General features: G+C 52.8%; 5 protein-coding genes across 5 annotated transcripts; 1 reads left to right on the top strand and 4 right to left on the bottom strand.

The window, feature by feature from the left end:
- Window positions 1–41: 41 nt before the first annotated feature.
- CABS01_04448 (preprotein translocase subunit Sec66) lies at window positions 42–920 on the top strand (the record flags this gene model as incomplete). The annotated part of the gene is made up of 3 exons (XM_060537819.1): window positions 42–147; window positions 246–550; window positions 621–920. 3 exons carry the CDS (start codon window positions 42–44, stop codon window positions 918–920), a joined length of 711 nt encoding a protein of 236 aa, XP_060390664.1.
- Window positions 921–1,329: 409 nt separating this feature from the next.
- On the bottom strand, window positions 1,330–1,844 carry CABS01_04447 (uncharacterized protein; the record flags this gene model as incomplete). Its single annotated transcript, XM_060537818.1, has 2 exons — window positions 1,330–1,453; window positions 1,516–1,844. 2 exons carry the CDS (start codon window positions 1,842–1,844, stop codon window positions 1,330–1,332), a joined length of 453 nt encoding a protein of 150 aa, XP_060390663.1.
- A 1,991-nt stretch (window positions 1,845–3,835) lies between these two features.
- On the bottom strand, window positions 3,836–6,287 carry CABS01_04446 (origin recognition complex subunit; the record flags this gene model as incomplete). The annotated part of the gene is made up of 7 exons (XM_060537817.1): window positions 3,836–4,975; window positions 5,023–5,296; window positions 5,349–5,488; window positions 5,544–5,772; window positions 5,822–5,895; window positions 5,954–6,169; window positions 6,222–6,287. 7 exons carry the CDS (start codon window positions 6,285–6,287, stop codon window positions 3,836–3,838), a joined length of 2,139 nt encoding a protein of 712 aa, XP_060390662.1.
- An 807-nt stretch (window positions 6,288–7,094) lies between these two features.
- CABS01_04445 (PWWP domain-containing protein) lies at window positions 7,095–9,243 on the bottom strand (the record flags this gene model as incomplete). The annotated part of the gene is made up of 6 exons (XM_060537816.1): window positions 7,095–7,136; window positions 7,189–7,713; window positions 7,818–7,991; window positions 8,043–8,394; window positions 8,464–8,953; window positions 9,039–9,243. 6 exons carry the CDS (start codon window positions 9,241–9,243, stop codon window positions 7,095–7,097), a joined length of 1,788 nt encoding a protein of 595 aa, XP_060390661.1.
- Window positions 9,244–10,097: 854 nt separating this feature from the next.
- Window positions 10,098–16,772, bottom strand: CABS01_04444 (Sec63 Brl domain-containing protein; the record flags this gene model as incomplete). The annotated part of the gene is made up of 2 exons (XM_060537815.1): window positions 10,098–10,629; window positions 10,687–16,772. 2 exons carry the CDS (start codon window positions 16,770–16,772, stop codon window positions 10,098–10,100), a joined length of 6,618 nt encoding a protein of 2,205 aa, XP_060390660.1.
- Between the last annotated feature and the right edge of the window lie 461 nt (window positions 16,773–17,233).

Raw genomic sequence — 17,233 nt, 5'->3', positions numbered from 1 at the left:
TTCCCACCACGATCCTTACGAGCGCACAATAAACCGCAGCCATGTTCGATGTCGACTGGATGAGCCTTGTGCTCCCTTTCGCCTACCTCACGGTTCTCGGCGGCGTCTTCATGACCTTTTCCACGATTTACAGAAAGCGCAAAGCCAGTAAGTCCTACCGTCCTCTTTCGCGCAAGAGCAGCCCGCGATGCCGACGATATCCTCAAAAAACAAGAATACTGACCAAGGCTCTTTCATTGTTACAGCTCAGAGCGCCAACCTTGCTCCTTGGTTCGGTCCCCATCTGCAGCGCAACATTTACCTGTCGCTGCTGCACCTCGAATCTCCGGAAGAGGGCGCCGAGAAGTCCCCCAAGATCCCCTCCACCGTCATCAAAGCCGCCCTCCTCCGCCGCGCTGTTGAGGATATCCACCGTCTGGTCCAGATTCGTTCCGCCAAGCAGGCCTGCAGCACGTTGCTGCAGCGGGGAAGCGTCGGTGATGATCTGTGGCAGCGCTTCCAGCGTGCAGAGAAGGAGATGGAGGATGAACTGCGCGACGTCGTGATGGAGGTCAGTATACCTGCTCCAGAGCCCAGGGCTCTGTTCAAATTAGGAGATTGCCTACTAACGTAATACCCAGGCCAACGCCCTTGCCCCCAACTGGGGTCAGTCCATCTTCCAGTCCGCCAACGAGATTGCCGCCAACACCATTGTGCGCAACCGCCTCGAGGAAGTCCAGAACACCGTCGAGCAGGAGAAGGCGTGGTGGGAGAAGCGCAGATCGACTATCCAGACCGAGTTTATGAAGGAGCTCGACGAGTCCGAGAAGAGCTCGACCGCCCCTCCCAGTGTTGATGGCGACGCCGTTCTCGTTGACTCTACCGCCTCTACCGCCTCTACCACCAGCACACCCTCCAAGAAGAAGAAGGGCAAGAAATAAGCAATACGGCCATCATCTCTACTATACCACAAATTCACCTCCATCCACACATCATACGTCCCGTCCACATATCAATAAGCGCTCAGGCGCTCCGCACCGTCCACATTGTCATTAGATACCTCATCCCCCCGGTGTATGGAAAAAGAGCATTCAACGGCTTCACGGTTTTCAGGCGTTAAGGGTCATAGTCGGCACGTTTTGCATCATGAATTGATTGAAAGTCTCTAAAATCCTTGGTTGACCCCTCTTTTCCCCAGACGTGAGTCCATAGATGGTCTAATTCTATGTGGAAAGCTATGCCACCAACGCCTTGAAATGTGTTGTGATATCAACGCAATGCCATGCAAGAAAGCAAGAAAACCAAATGGCAAACCCAAACTATCAATGACAACCTTCGTGGTCTCGAAAATCATGAGTACCACGGCATCTTCCTTCTCAAAGCCTCTTCGTCCTCGGCTAATCTCGCCTGCCGCGCCTCCTCCATGATTTGCTCCTCGGTCTTGATACGTATCCGAATGGGAGTCTCACAGCCTCTGTTGCGCAATATACGTCAGTCGCAAATCCAGACTCAAAGTGCTATAACGTTTCAACGTACCTAAGACCGATAAACTTGCCAATCTTCCTGCGCTTCTCCTCGACGGTGAGGCCCGACTGCCAGGTGATGGGGCAGGGGTACTGCCCAGACCAGGGCGAGGGGCTGCGCTGGTGATAAAAGCGCGCAAGGTCGTCGAGCTGGTCCTCGGTGAGCAGCCAAAAGTTGAGCAGCGTCGCGGGGAAGGCCGGGTGGACGGCGCCCGTCGACATTTGGACCAGAGGGGCCAGGGGGAGGCGCATCTGGCGCATCTTCTCCTGGAAAGCCGCGTTGCGGGCCGCTCGCCGGTTGCCGATGCCGCCGCTGGTGGTGTGGTGGTGTCTGGTTGCCATCTTTTTCTTCTGTTTTCTTTTTTTCCTCCTTGAGTTCTATGGTTCCTCTCTTGCGTTCTCAGCTCCCCTTTTATCCTCCTGTCAAACTCTTCCGAAGTATGCGGTTCGTCTCCAGGGATTGGGGTGTCTTAAGTTCGGTAGCTCTGTGTATGCTTTCGAAAGAGTATTATGAATATCAAGGTACCGGCAGCACGGTTCGATGGCAACGATCAGAGAGAAAATTGATTTTGTAGTAGTGATTCAAGTGATGAGATGAGTTTTCAGCAAAAAGTAGAGTGATGAATAAAGTGTTTTGAGAGATATGAAATGAAGATCTCCGTGAGAACAGACTGTGGCGTCTTGCAGCTTTGATGCTGTCCTCTCCCCGTCTTAATTTTGGTTCCTTTGAATAGAATAGAAGAGGAGGCTCTGTGCTTTAGATCTATGCCTGCACAGACGGGAGAGGGAATTAGAAAGTAATACGTGTTTGTGTGAAAAAAACGTTGTTGACTTCTATAGATTCTCGAGATAGGAAACTTGTGGTAATGGAATCTGAAAGAGATCGATGTTGAAGCATCTATACACACTTGAGGATGCGGAAGACCGCCTCTCTTGTATGTTCGTGAGCAAACCGAACCCAAAGGGACGGGGCCCGGCCACTAGCCGATTGAACCCTCCCATCACACCGTTCCCCCTTTTTCCTCGATATGGCTTTCTTTGATCCGGAACAGCAACCCTGATCAGAGACAAAAACAACAAGAACAGAACCCCCCTCCCCCAAAGGAGGAAAGATGATGGATCAATGGGGCAATGGGGGGGCCCACCACAAGCAGCTGGAACAGTGAAAAAAAGACGGGAAAGAAACCGTCACAACAGAAATCCAGACCACACTTCCTCGCACGCATTACTCCACCAGAGCGACCCGACCGACTGGGACCCGAAGTCAAACGAGGAGGAGGGGGGCTGCGGCAGGGCGACTAATACGTCAGGCGAGACACGACTGCTTTGTCCGTTGACGGCCAGAGTTTGCCATCCTGGGTAAGGTCAGGCGAGGTTGTAAGCGGCGTTTACTTTCTCCTGAGAGGGCTTGGGAAGAGCAAGCCCCCCTACCCAGACTGCCGGTTCTCTCTCGCTTTCTCCCTCTCTCTCTCTCGCTCTCTATTCGGACTTACAAGTCCAGGTGGTTTTGGTGTGCCGACTCTCTTTATCTGCTCGATACGCCTAAAATCCAGTATGAGACATGGCGGAGGGCGGGGAGGAAGAGGGTCGGGTGAGTGACAGCTCGACAGGGGGTGGAGGAGCGAGACACAGCGACGGAAAGGATACAAGGTGGTGGGCTCGCGCTTCTCGTTGCGTATGAAATGTCTGAGAAATTCCAGTCCGGCCGGCCTAGAAACGAGTCGCGTGCCGGCCGCAACAAGAAGCCAGCTCCGCCCGCCCCGAATATGGAGGTTCCGAGACAAGATCCGCCCATTCCACTCCGTTTTCCCTCCTCGCCATGCTTCCTCTACCCTCCTACACATTGACTTACCCTCAATTACAATTCTTACTCTTAGCACAGTCCCTCGCCTGGCCAAAGACCGGTAAATCGGACAGCCGTGCTTTCAGCGGTTTGCGGACGGAGCTTGGATTTGTGAAGGGGGGCTGAGCAGTCGGTTCCGTGGTGTCCCGGACGACTACTAGACAAAGAAGTCAACGTACAATAGCCTTGTCCAAGGTTTAGACAGACACAAACACGAAAACACTGTGCTCGACCCTAAAAAAACCATGTCAATGACAAATTTCCTTCAAAGAGACACCCGTCCCCCCTCCAAAATAGCCTTACAACCCGTCTTTTTGATCATTCGAAGAGTGGTCTGTAGAGGTAAAGCATCAATTTTACCTGCTGATACTGAACAAAAAAAATAACATCAATGCCGAATTATCTCTCCTGGACTACGCGTCTGACGTGCAACCTCACGCCACGGCCTCGTTTCACAGTCCCAGGCCGTCGTCGACAAGCCTTTCAGCTCCTAAAGCCACTTGAGCTTGGCAATGTGGTCCGTCTTCTTCCTGCTCATCTTGACAAAGCCGAGTGCTTTTAGCTCCGCCAGGCCCCGGTAAAAGGACACCAGCGCCCCCCGCTCATCGGCGTTCCCTTCGCTCTCCGTATCGCCGGCAACCATGGCGTAGAAGGCGGCCCATAGATCTGCGACGTTGATGAGGTTACCCGTCTCCAAATACAAATGGTAGAGCAGCGACGTGACGGGCATCGTCGTGGAGATGCCCTCGTCGGTGCTGCAGCACGAACACGCGAGGTAGTCTTGCGGTCGCTTCAGGCTCCGCTCAAAGACATCCTGGGGCCGAGGTACGAAAACGTCGCGGTACGGTGTCTTGGAATCGTAGAGCCATGTCTCGTGCAGGAAAATCTCTGCGGCCGGTTCGCAGTGTGTGACGTCTTGGAATACTTCCGCGACACGGTCCACGATTTTGGTAAAAGCTTTATCGTCTTCGGAAAGGGCTGCCGAATCGTGGCTGAGCTGCACCTTTTGCGCAACAACGGTGGTGCGAAGGACCCGGCTGTGGCCACTGTAGGCGCTCCGCAAAGTGCTGCCGTCCTCTTTCGCCCTGCCGAGAAGCTCCTTTGAGTCGCGGAGAAGGCTTTCTACAAGAGAAGGGAGGTCCCCGGCCTCGGACTCCCATCCGGTGAGACACAGCTGGGCATCTCCGCTGGCCACGGCGTCTTGAACACGTTGCAGCATCGAGACAAAATCATCCGGTTGCATCCGCTTGATGCTTTCAACAATGTCCCAGCCATCGGACGAAGGGGAAGTTCCCTCGGCCACCGCCTTCATGTACATTGAGGAAAAGTCATCTTGAACGAGACCCGTTGCCTGGATGAGCTTGAGCGAGCGGAGAAGGCGGGTGACCCATTCCCGTTTTTTCTCTGGAATGTCGAAAACCTTTTCGCGCAACAGGTCATCATCCTCCAACAAAGACCTCGCTAATCTCAGATCCTTCGCTTCAACGGCCTTCTCAACCTCGCGCCGAAATGAAGGAAGCGACCGGATTGACTCGATATGTACGTCCTGGACAAGTTCGCTGTTCATTTCATCGTCCTCCACAGCAAAGACGCTCAACGGATTTGCATAAAAGTGACACATATATGCGTACTATGAATGTCAGCCCGGCCGCTACAGCATTCATTTGGAAGCCTTACCTTAATTGATGCGATAAAAGACTGAATGCTGGCGACCTGGTCTTGCTGTCTTTCCACGAAACTATGCAACAAATTCTCTCCCAAAGTCAGAGCAGCATCCGATCCCGCAATAGTCGGCTTGAAGATCTGTTCCAAAATCGCGCTTGTTTGGACGACATCGAACTGAGCACCGTAAAGATGTTGGCACGCGGATTTGAGTAATCGCGCTTGCAACAATTCTACTGATGTTGCGATGCCAAATAAAAGTGTGAATGGGATCTTGGGCCTCCATGAGCTAATTTCAAAACGTCAGTATGCTTCAGAAGTCTGCTGTGATAGCAACTTACTTGAAGAGGATGATGAGATCGGAGAGAAGAGCGCTGTCAAATCCTTCGCTATCCTGGAAAGAGACAAAAATGTGATCACATTTCTGCGCCGTTGAGAATGCGTACAGACCCTCGAGGTCGTAGTTGAGATACTTCCGGCCCTGATGTTTGTGAGCTTGATATTGCATTCTTCAAGCTGAAGGAAAGTAAACCCACATCTTGTCCGGATGCAATTTCGACATCATCGTCATCCAGAGATCCCCGAGACGTGGCATCCTCAATGATCTTCTTGAGAGCAGCCTTCAAATTGGACGCTTCCGATGACTTGAGCCTGACAAACTTGCTTCGCGTATTCCCCTCAAGCGTTTCGGATAACTGTTCGAACAGCAGGTCTTGAGATGAGATGTTTGGGCCGGTGATGATAAAAGCAGTCGGGATTTTGCTCCTGTGGTGCCGTCAGTCGTGCAAGTCAACCCCACGCCGTTCTCACTCACTGTGAACCAGACTGGTCACGAATGAAAGCAGTCACTTGATCTAGAGTGGCCGAGTTGGCATCACGCAGTTTTTCCTACCAGATTTCGTGCTCAGCGTAAGATTCTAGTAATTGGGCATAATGCTCTACCTACCTGGGCTTTGGACTCAAGATGGTCCCAGCTCGTTTGGAATTGCTTCTCGCGGAGCGCTACGCACTCGGGAAGCTCTTCGCCGTTCAATAAAGGCACAAACGAGGACGAGGTTGCGATATTCGCCTTTTCGACGACAGCCTTGTTGGACAAACGGCGACGTTTGGCGGGTCGATCCACTCCAGCTTCCTCACCAGGAGGCCGGAAGATGAAGGCGGCCTGTAGACGGAGATCAGCATCAATTACACATGTGAGAAGCAGAACCACTGACCTGGTGATCTTCCTGCCTAAATTGGGGTTCTTGGTCATCTTCAACACTCATTTTGTGGGTTGACATAGGCGGTTGGCGGTGAGAAGATATGTCGTTGAAATGGAGGTCGCGCTTTTCTGACTGGCACGCGTCGCCAACATCTTCAAAGCACGGACTTACACAGTGTCGCAGACGTGGAGCACTGCACTTTACCCCTTAGCAACGCTGGTGTGCACAGTGTGTAGAGGCTTGGGATACCTTTATCCCCGTGGTGACAATATCACGGACATAGCACATTTAGATGCCTAGGAATTGGCAGATAAGTGCGTCGGGACGCAAGCACGTCTTTCAAGGCGTTTTCCATATAAATGACATTAAATCAATCCTCCAAGGCCGTGTTGAACTAGTGACTACCAGTCTCCTCGCCCTCCTAACATCGCAAACCCTTGACCTGAGGCGAGCTTCATTCTACCTCAAAAACTTTAGGCCATTGCCATCCTACACCTGCCTCATCATAACCCAAACAAGCGGTCGCCGCAGGCAATGCGAGCATCCGTGGATGCCAACACTGTCCTTTCTGAGCTGGATTCCTCTCCCTTGGGGGCGCCTTCACCCCTTTGTACAATGAACCCGCTTCACTGGACGAAGACGATGCATGCCGTCTGAGATCAGCACTGCCGCAGTTGCTTGTCGTCTAACGATTCCCAGCTGCACGGCTTAGAAACACGGGAACAAGTAATTTTACACCGAAACCAAGTTGAGATCGCTTTGCGATTCGAGAGAAACCGTATACGCCAGGAAACGCAAGAGCCCAGGCTCAAATGGCCCGAGACGCCCACAGTCGGCTGGGCCTTGTCTTCACTTTCAAGATTTTTGGGAACGTGAACGGGTTCCCTAAGACTTAACCTCATCCGTTTCCGGGGCCGCAGATGCCTCCTACGAATTTGGTTAGCTCATCTCAGCATGTTCATGAGACACTGTTACTCACCTTCTCACTGGGCTCTTCAGCGGGCTTCTCGGCCTTTTCGGGCTTTTCTTCTGCCTTTTCAGGCTCCTCGGACTTCTTCGCACTTGCCTCCTTTTCGGTCTGCTTCTCAGAATCCTCGGACTTTTCAGCTTCCTTGCTTTCCTCTTTAGCACCGTTAGGAGTGGCAGAAGTCTCCTTCTTCTCCTCAGTCTTTCCGGAGGTGCCATTGACACCATTGGTGGGAGCCGGAGTTGCGGACGCAGCAGCGGCATCACCACCACTGAGAATCTTGGTCCACTTGTCAAGGAGCGTCTGCGAACGACTCTTGAAGTTGAATTCCTCCTCTTTGGGGATGGAATCAAGCTTGAGAATAGCCTTGAGGACCTTGTTGATCTTGGTCGCCCGAATGATCGAGACCTCAAGATCTGGGAAGCTCTCAAGCTTAGTAATGTAGTCTGACATCATCTTCATCTCTTCCTCCTTCGGCTCTTGGTCTCTGGTAAGCAAGCCCTTCTGAAGTTTGTGGCGCAAGAAGAGAACCTCCTTCTGTAGTCCGTGTTAGCATCTAGGCTGGGAGCCGTGTCATGATCTTAACTTGCCTCCTTGCGTTGGTGCTTCTCTTCAGCGGTGAGCTCAGGCTCCTTAGGAACTTCCTTCTCCGCCTTCTTCTCAGCACCCTCCTTCTTGGCCGCTTTGGACTTCGCAGGCTTAGCGGCTGACTCTTTAGCCGACTTTGGTGTAGCTGTCCCGTTTGTCGTCTTAGGAGTGGAGGATGTGTTCAGCTTGATCTTAGGCTTCTTGGCAGAATCAGTCCGTGCCGGGGTCTGTAGGAAGTAAGCTTTAGGACGAATCCTATTACGTCTCCAGTAACTTACGCTAATGGCTTCTTCGTCCGCCTTTCTCTTCTTGGACTTGGTCTTCTCCTTAGGTTCGGGGACCTCCTCCTCCTCGTCCGCAGCATCAGCCATGTCGACATCATCGTCCGAAATGACCGCAGGAGTCTTCTTCTTGTTCTTCTTTGCGGCCTCTCTGGCATCCTTGGCGGCCTGCTTCTGAGCTACTTCATCTTGGTATTTCTGAAGCTCGTCCTTGTAGTAATCAAGGGGGTGTTGCTCGATGGCGAGCTCGAAGGCATCGCGCAACTCGACCTTCTTGACTTTGTCGGTGAGGAGCTCGGTCGCCTTTTCGGAGTTCAGCTCTTGGAGAGCAGAGTTTGGTACCCAACCGCTGGAAACCACGAGTTAGCATCGAACGTCTTGTGGTCGGGTTGGGAGCTTGTATCATCAATTGACTTACAATTCGTTCGTCCGGAGGTACATGACGGGGAATGTGCGGTCATTTTGACGCTTGCCACCATCAGCAAAGTCTTCGCGATACGTGCCGTCGGCACGCTTCGCGGTGACGGGACGGCTCTTGAGCAGGGTCTCGGGGAGCATTTCCTCGTCGCAGACAATGACGGGCCATTGAGGGTATCCCTTGAGCTTGACGAGGAAGTGATCGCCGGGTTGCGCATTGGTGTTGAAGAACTTCGCCTTCGATGCCTTCTTGCTAAGCTTTTTGCCCTTGTGTTCCGGAATACCGGACGATCTCCGACGCGACTTGGACTTATCAGCTGTCGCATCAGCGGCGTCAGCGTCAGCAGCAGGCGCTTGCTCAGCATCATTGGCAACGGCATCAGATGTCTCTTTCGCCTCAGCTCCATCTGTCACGTCCTTCATCTCGACGTCCTCGTCCTTGGATTGTTCGTCTGTCTTGCCGGATGATTCCGCGTCTTTGGTCTCAGCTGCTGTCAAGCAATGCGTCAGCAAGATGGTCAATTGAGTATGCAAGTGCTGATATCAAGGTTAAGTGGCGACGGAGAAGGGACTTACAATCCTTGTTTTTGGAGTCGTCCTTCTGCGCATCCTCGGTGGTCTCCTTGGCAGCTGCCTCAGACTCAGATGGTTTCGCGTCGCTGGCAGCAGTCGCGGGCGCCTCAGAAGCTTCAGCAGCAGGCGAGGTTCCTTCAACCTTCTTCTCCACCTCCTCAGTCGCGGCAGGCGCGGATTGACCGCTGGTGGTCGGCTCGTCAGACATGGTCGGTGATGTGGCGATAGCTTGGAAGCTGGGTTGCAAGGGTATGGATGGGGTAAATAGGCAAGTCGCGACGCCAAAGACTAATGGCGATGGGTCAAAGGAAGAAACACGCGTCGTGATACGCGCGGTTCGTGATTTTTTGTTGTCGCGACGATGGTAGAAGATAATCTGGCTGCAGGAAGGATGATGGGCGCGATTGGGAGCTCCCCGTGTTGTGGTAGCAGAAAAAGGCAATGGCCTGGAAAAAGATGAACGCAGAAACTCTTGGAGTTGGACGCGGATGACGGCGGAGACACGTGACTAGCGCTGATCCACCAAGGGACGAGTTAAATCGCGGAGTCTCAGTTGCGCGACGCCTGTGAGAGGGAACGTGGACGTGGCCCGGTCAATGCCCAGCCCACCGAACGTTCGCTGCCTCGACTCAGCCACGCTTCCTTCACTTCAATATCACTTTGACCCCTGTCGAACGCCTCCGGCAGAGATACACCGCGATCAGGTTACATTGCCTCTTGTGGTTTATTGAAGAAAAAGAAATCAAGATGCGTCGTTGACTTTAGTTGCGCCTTTCCCACTTGAGATAGGTTATCAATCACCGTTGTTCAGCGTTCCTATGCCACCTTGGCCGCTGAGGCACCACCGCAACTGCTGTCGCACCGCACACTGTCTGCGCAACCGGTCTTCAGGCCATTCAACCCTGTCGAAAGAGGACAAGAGCCGCCTGTAGATGGTTTCTGATAAGGGCGAAGAACTGAATGTGACCAAGTCTGTCTATTACCCTCAACTCCTCTCTCGATCGATATAGTACACATTGCGATATTGTACGGACGAGATGGTTCTGCCATCTGCCGAGCCGTCTATTCCTCGTCCTCTTCCTCATCGCTGTCGTCCACGTCCATACCCTCCGCAGCCGTGATGGAAAATTCGCGCTCTTGATCCACTCCGACGTAACTGTCGCTCATTAGGAACAGCTTAAGGTCGTGCTTACCAGCTGTTGGCACCGTAAACTCCACCTTCACCTTCAGCTCCCGTCCGATCGTGACACGCTTAATGGCAAGCAAGTTCTTCGTCGTCTGCTCCCCTACAACAAGCCACCAGTTCTCCAACTTCTTGGCTGGGTAGAACGGTGCGTGCACAGTCGGGTCAAACTCCTCATCCTCCTCCACTTGTCGTTGGATCTGCACACTAAGGTACGCAGGCTCGTTGGCTCTGATATCGTCCTCATCCAAGACACTGTGTTCAAGCTCAATGTCGGGGTATTTGTCATTGGTGAAGGCGGCAGCCTCACCCAACTGCTTCTGCGAGAGACCAAGACGCTTGACCAATTTGGCGTAATCCGGGTTCTCTTCGGGGTTCATGGCTTCCATGAAATCGAAGATATCCTTGACACTGTGAGATAATTCGACGTTAGTTTTGCAAATCAGCACTGCATAAATTGGTACATACCCAAATTCGTTTGCCACCTTCACAACCTCAGGTGTAAAGTGAGGAATCTGCTTCAAGGGGCTATCGCGATCCCACATCGCCTGCACAACCATCTGCGACATTTCCATGGCGTTCATGGCGTTGATGTGGCCATCAGATGAGAGAATATCAACCGTTGCACTCAGGAGACTGAGAACCTTGGAAATGATGACTTCTTGGTCCTTGGCCAAATCAATCGGCAGCTGCATTCGCGAGAAATGCGCCTGCAGGAGGACAAAGGCCTTGAAATGGGCCGAATCATACACAGGCTCTGCCATCTTGACAGGAATACGGTCGTAGATCCTGCGGAGAATGCCCTCCTCGTGCCTCCTGATCTGGATAGCTTCGAATTCAGTAGCCGATGTGATAATTTCCAAAACGCCCTTGAGTTTGGTCTTGGCGCTCAGAGACAAGAGGAACGTCTGCATAGTGATGTAGGAGATGTTGTAGTATGCTGCAATCATGGCCGCGTTCTGCGGCGCAACGGAGCCATCGTCCTCGTCAAGCTCAATGATCTTGGAGTCGCTCAGCTCTTGCAGGGTGGTCTGGATGAGATCCGACATGTAGTCGCTGAGACCATCCTGCGTAGTGCTGGTCAAGCTGTAGAAGCTGGGGTTGGCCAGGAGACGCCTGTAGAAGTAGGTGAACGTCGTCCAGTTGATGGCATCATCACCAGACTCGATCATCTTCGTGCTGATCTCGGTGACAAAGGCATCGTGAAGGTAGTTGTGGAGATGTGACTCGACAGGGAGAGCCTCATTCAAAAACTTCTTGTAGAATTCTCTCTTGGCTGACGGAAGCATAAGAACGCCCCGGCCTCTGCCGTCCTTGGAAGGTCGGAGTGCCTTGCCGAACATGTGCAAGACTTCGCTTAGGGAGTAATCGACATAGCGATGCTCGCGACCCTCGAAATATTGCGTGCCCATGACGATGACGAGGTGGGCAGTGCTGTTGAGCTCCCAGCAAACGTCACGAGAAGCAACAAGCACCTGAATAGCTCCATGCTCGTACAGGTGCTTGACGATACGCTTGTCGCTCTGACTCAAAGCCTCGTGGTAGTATCCCACGCCGTGAGAAAGAGACTCGGCGAGTGCTTCTTCGGAAATGCGATCAAGAAGAGGGCGCATCTGCTCCACCTCAGCGTGCAGGAAACGGTCTTCGTCATCATCCATGAAGGCGGCTGTCAGCAGATCACGCGTGGTCGCTCGTGTTTGCTTCCGACTCGGAACAAACACAATAGCGGGTTTGTCAGCGGACATCTGCGTGATGGCCAAGTAAGTCGGCTTCGCCATAGACAGCATCAGTGAAGGGAAGTGAGGGTTGGTGTAAGATTGGATGTGAAGTTCGAGGGGTACAGGGCGGACGTGCGGGCTGAAGTTGTAGATATCGTGCTTCTTCGCGTCGATCCACTCGCCGAGGTCGCGGGCGTTGGCAAGGGAAACACCAAGCGCGATAATTCTCATTGGAAGCTCAGTCTGGGTTCGGATGTAGTGCATTCGCGAAATGATGATTTCGTAGACATATCCCATGTTGTTTCCGAGCAGATGAACCTCATCTGCAATGAAAAGCTCGACAGTGGAAACGTTCTTCCTGCGCTTCCACTGGCGGGACAATACATCCCATTGGATGGGAGTCGCAAGAATCAGGTCGCTACGCTCCAGAATCTTCAAGTCGGTAGTGGTTTCTCCCGTGAGCTTCTCGATAGTCTTTCCACCCCGGAGACCGCCAAGCCTCTTCTGCCAGTCATCAAGGCGTGAGTCGATCAGCTCCTGGAAGGGTGCGATGTAGACTACACGTCCAGCGTCTGCCTTAGACCAGTGTCGCAGTAGAGAAAACTCTGCGCATACCGTCTTGCCACTTCCCGTCGGCGCACCCACGAACACATTCTGATCGGTGTTGTACAGCGAGTTGAAAGTTTGCGTCTGGATGCGGTTGAAGTGGTCCCAGTCAGGGTACAATTTGGCATACTCTTTGGCCTTCAGCGCCGCAACAGGCAAAGGCTGAAGCTCAAGGAGCTCAGTGTGGGGAGGAAACCTCTCGGGAAGAATCAGCTTGTGGAATGATACTGGCAATCTTGTTTCGGAATGCATCCAGCGATCAGACACAACTGAGATGAAGTAGTTCGGGGGCATTGGCTCTGTGATCGGCACGGTGAAGTCGACAATGTGCTCGTTCGACTCAGACTCGGCGTACTCCTTGCGCAGCAAGAATTGGTCACTGAAGAGGATATCCTCTCCATCACAATCCTCGACGAAGATCCAGAAACTTTCCGCTGGGCCGTGGATTTCGACATCCCACTCAAAGTTGGGAGCGATGCTCAACTCGACTCGAAGCATGGATCTCGTGGGTGGCTGAACTTGAGCCTGAACCTCCACTCTGGGGAACTTGGCAACCAAGCCACAGACAGTTCTGCCGGCCTTGGGCATGCCAAGCAATTCTCCCATTCGAGGAGGGTCGAGGTCGAAGTAGTTGCTCCAAGACACTTCGATTCTCTCCGACTTCTGCACAATGTCTCTAGGGCAGTTGGGGAACTGACGAAGTGGTGACATGGTTGGCCACATGCGCTTCTCTGCCATCTTGCAAAGATCCAAGGCGGTCTTGGCCACAGACGCCCATCCCTTCTTCATGGTAATTTCGAAGATGGCGCGGAGAATACGACCAGCGGATTGAGTGACGTAGACCATATCAGCCATAAGGGCTAGACCGTCCAACTTAAGTCGTGAGATGTAGGCTTGCAGCAACACGTTGATCTTCGCGTGAGGCTCCTCGATGCTCTCCTTAACTGGGATCGGAACTCTGCCCAACAACTTGGCAAGCTCAAGCTTTTCATCCTGACGCACGGGGATGTACTTGAACTCTGCACTCAGAGAGAATACTCTGAACAGCTCAATGGTTGTGATTGAGGGTTGGATCAGGTTGTTGTAAGTCTCCATAGAGCCATGTGTGATGTAGTAGTGGGAAGCGATACGCCCCAACTCCGTTGACTGGAGCTTGCCGGTCTTCTCATCGTATTTGATAAGATTTGACTTCCTTAGTACTGAAGCAGCAGAATGAATCAAATCAACTCGTTTTTGTTCCAAAGCCTCATCATCTTCGTATTCCGCGCCAACTTGGTAGAGGCCGGGCGAACGTAGCATACGAACGAACAAGTAGGTGTAGCCAAGCCATTCGACACCCTCGTCTCTACTGCGGACGTTGCCGAGCACAATCTCGGCGTTCAAGTTGTCCACGAGCTTACTGACGAATTGACTCTCGATTGGTAATTGTTGATTGAGGAGCGACAAGTAGTACTGGATCTCGTTCTGGGTTGTGATGATGATGCCCTCGCCATAGGTATCGTATTGTGGACGCCCGGCACGTCCAAGCATCTGCAGGACGTCTTGGGGGCTGAGCTCAACCCAGCTACCTTTCTCTGGAGAGTATACTGAAGTGCCTTTGATAATGACGGTATGCGCTGGCAGGTTGACACCCCAAGCAAGGGTCGCGGTACAGACAAGGACTTGAATAGCGCCACGGGCGAAAAGGTCCTCAACATCTGTACGATCGATGCGGTTCATACCAGCATGATGAATACCGAAACCGTAAGGAAGGATATCCTTGAGGTCCTTGTCGGTGGCTTGGCTGGCCGCTTCGTTGAGCACTTCGCGACTTCCTGCATCGTGACGAAGAATCTGATTGATAGTGTCCATCTCTAGAGCCTTATCACGAATGTAGCGCGCAGTCTTGGCAGTCTCCTTTCGTGAGTGGACGAAAATGAGCATCTGATTTCCCTTCGCTCCTACATGCTCAATGACCTTGTTGTATGTGACATCGTTCATGGTCTTCAGCTGCTTGATGGCCTTGCGATCCGTGACTCCAATGAATTCTTGGCGCAAGGGGCAAGGACGGAAACTGCCATCAAAGTGGAAGAGACCAGTGCTGATATCCACACGCAAGAAGCTAGCAACATCCTTGTAGTTTGGCAGTGTCGCAGACAAACCAACCAGACGGACGGGCTCGCCAGTCTGCTCAGTCTTCCTGATGGTTCTGCTGACGATGCTCTCCAGAACAGGACCACGGTCGTCGTGGAGCAAGTGGATCTCGTCGATGATAACCAAGCGCACTAGGTTTGTGTAAGAGAGATCGGTAGCCTTTCTCGTGATGACGTCCCACTTCTCAGGAGTAGTGACAATGATCTGGGTCTCGGCGATTTGAGCCTTGGTAAGCTGACGGTCACCAGTCAACTCAGAGACCTTGACACCATAGGGTTCAAGTCGCTTTCCAAAGTTGCCAACTTGTTCCTGTACCAACGCCTTCAAGGGCGCAATGTACACGATTTTGAAGTTATCCAGCTCGATGTCGCCAGTCTCAGGATTGCGGTTCTTGCCGATTTCTCGAAGAATTGTAAGCATTGCCACATTTGTCTTTCCACTACCAGTGGGTGCACAAATCAGCATGTTGCCATCGTCGCCAAAGGCTGTTGGGTAGCACTTTGACTGGATCTTGTTGAGGGATTTGGTGGTACCGAAGGGCAGGCGAGACCATTCTGGCATTTCGGTTATGGGAACGAGTGTGTCGCTGGCATCACTGCGCTTCTTGGGAGGGGGCACGTGGATTTCTTCGTATCCCTTGAAAGTTCGTTTTGTTGAGCCCTCCGGCAACCTGACCTTGGGGTTGCTCATGAGATGATTGCCCTGGTCGAAGACCAAGTTCTCCAGGTTGATGAGCTTGCGCGGTTGCAAACCACCCACCAATCCCTGGGGGCGCTCGTCTTCTGCGGGGGGAGCATTTGTGAGTGATGATGGGGCATCAAGGTCCATCTTGATTTCCATCTTCCGTCCTTTTTGGTCGTCGCCCTTCTTTCCAAACTTCTCATTAAGAATCCACTGCAGACCTTCGGAAGCCATTTCGCGCTCCACCACAGCTCGCTCTTCATCCGTCTCAGCCCTTGAATGACGAGTGAGCCAAACCACCTTCTCCCTGTTCTCAATAAGGAGTTGGACTAATTCGTGATGCTCGTAGTCGAAAAGCTCCATGAGGTCGTTCTCGATCTCTCGGAGTGACTTGTCCTCTCCGCCCTGCTCATCAGGTTCGCCGGAAAGAATGCGCAAAGCGTCGGTCGTCTTGTCGTGCTGTTCGTGGGAATCCGCATAGAGCTTTCCGATCTGTCGCTGCAGCCAAAATGCATCGATGTCTCGAGCAGAGACACTCTTTGCCTGCTTTGATTCCTGTGCTTGCTTCCGAGGGGCTGAATCGATGACCATGGCGTCGTCTTCCATGTCCATCGCATCGTTTGCGTCGGCGGCGGGTTCGTCCTCATCCTCGTCCGCTTCCTCGTCCTCGGAGGACTCTTCCCTGACTTCATTCACAATGCCTCCTTCCTCATCATCGGAATCTTCGAAAACGACTGCGACACCCTGTCTTTCGTCTAATTCGGCTCCGTCGGCGTCTTCTGCATTGTCGTCCATATCCTCGTCCTCGTCTTGCGCGTCGTAGTCTGTGACTTTCTTTCCGAGATTTACGAGCTCGTTGAATTCCTTCGCGCTCATTGAGACACCCAAAAGATCGTCAATTTCCCTCTTTTTCTCTGTGTCTTTCAAGTCGTCGTCCTTCAGGAACTCCAAAGTCACGTCGGCGGCGCTGATCACGGCAGTTTGGGGGACATCGCCAAGATTGTCAGAAACGATCTTCAGTATCAATTCGAACGTCGCCCGTGTTGCCGGTGTGCGCGGGCGGTATCGGATGCCCTCGACGAACAGGTCTCCAGTTCCCAGGACACCAGCACCTCTCGGCTGTGCCTTTTCGCCCTTCTTCTTCTTCTGCTCGCGAGCTAGCACGTCCTCACCCTCCTGTAAGCTACCGCGTTCCACGCCGGTAAGGCCAGTCGACTTCTTTTGTTTCGGTGCGATTTCGCGAGCGACGCGAGCTCCCATGTCGCGAATGCTCAGCTTTCCAGCGAGAGACTCGGGATCGCCCGTGGCCTCATCATTTCGTCTTGAAACAAAACGACGGTCCGCCTGGAGGACCAGGTTGGACATGGCCGAGTACTTATACTGGGATACATCGCGGTGTTGGTCTTGGTTCGACATTGTGGCGATGAATTGGAGGGTATCGTATTGTCTCGATTGCGCTCGATGATCGAATTGGTGCAGGAGCTTGTCGAGCGACAGCAGCGAGCGGCTCGCGCCGTGTCTTTATTCCGTTTATAACGCCGTGTTGACCTTAAAATTGATGATTCGTCAAATATTACAGTATCGTTTTGGTATGTTCCCGAAGTTCAAGTGACTCAATGAGAACAGTATCGCGATGTGGCTAAGGTGGGTGGAGGCGTGTAATAGATGTCTCGACGCCTGTCGCGCGAAACAAATTTCATCTGCTGGTTGCAATGGCAAAACCCGGGAGATGGCGCTAGGCGGCAAACGCGCTAGTAGCACTCCGGCTCAGGCAGATAGCTGCACGTGACGTCGTGGCGTCGACCTGTCACTGCATCGACACAGGGTGGAGTAGCGATACCCAAGAAATCCACACCACCCCTGAACCACCGAGCTGT

This window comes from Colletotrichum abscissum, assembly GCF_030869225.1.
Source record: "Colletotrichum abscissum strain IMI 504890 chromosome Unknown Scaffold_8.1, whole genome shotgun sequence".
Lineage (NCBI taxonomy): Eukaryota > Fungi > Ascomycota > Sordariomycetes > Glomerellales > Glomerellaceae > Colletotrichum > Colletotrichum abscissum.
The sequence above is the reverse complement of the archived record's forward strand: the minus strand, read 5'-3'. Positions and strand labels throughout refer to the sequence as shown.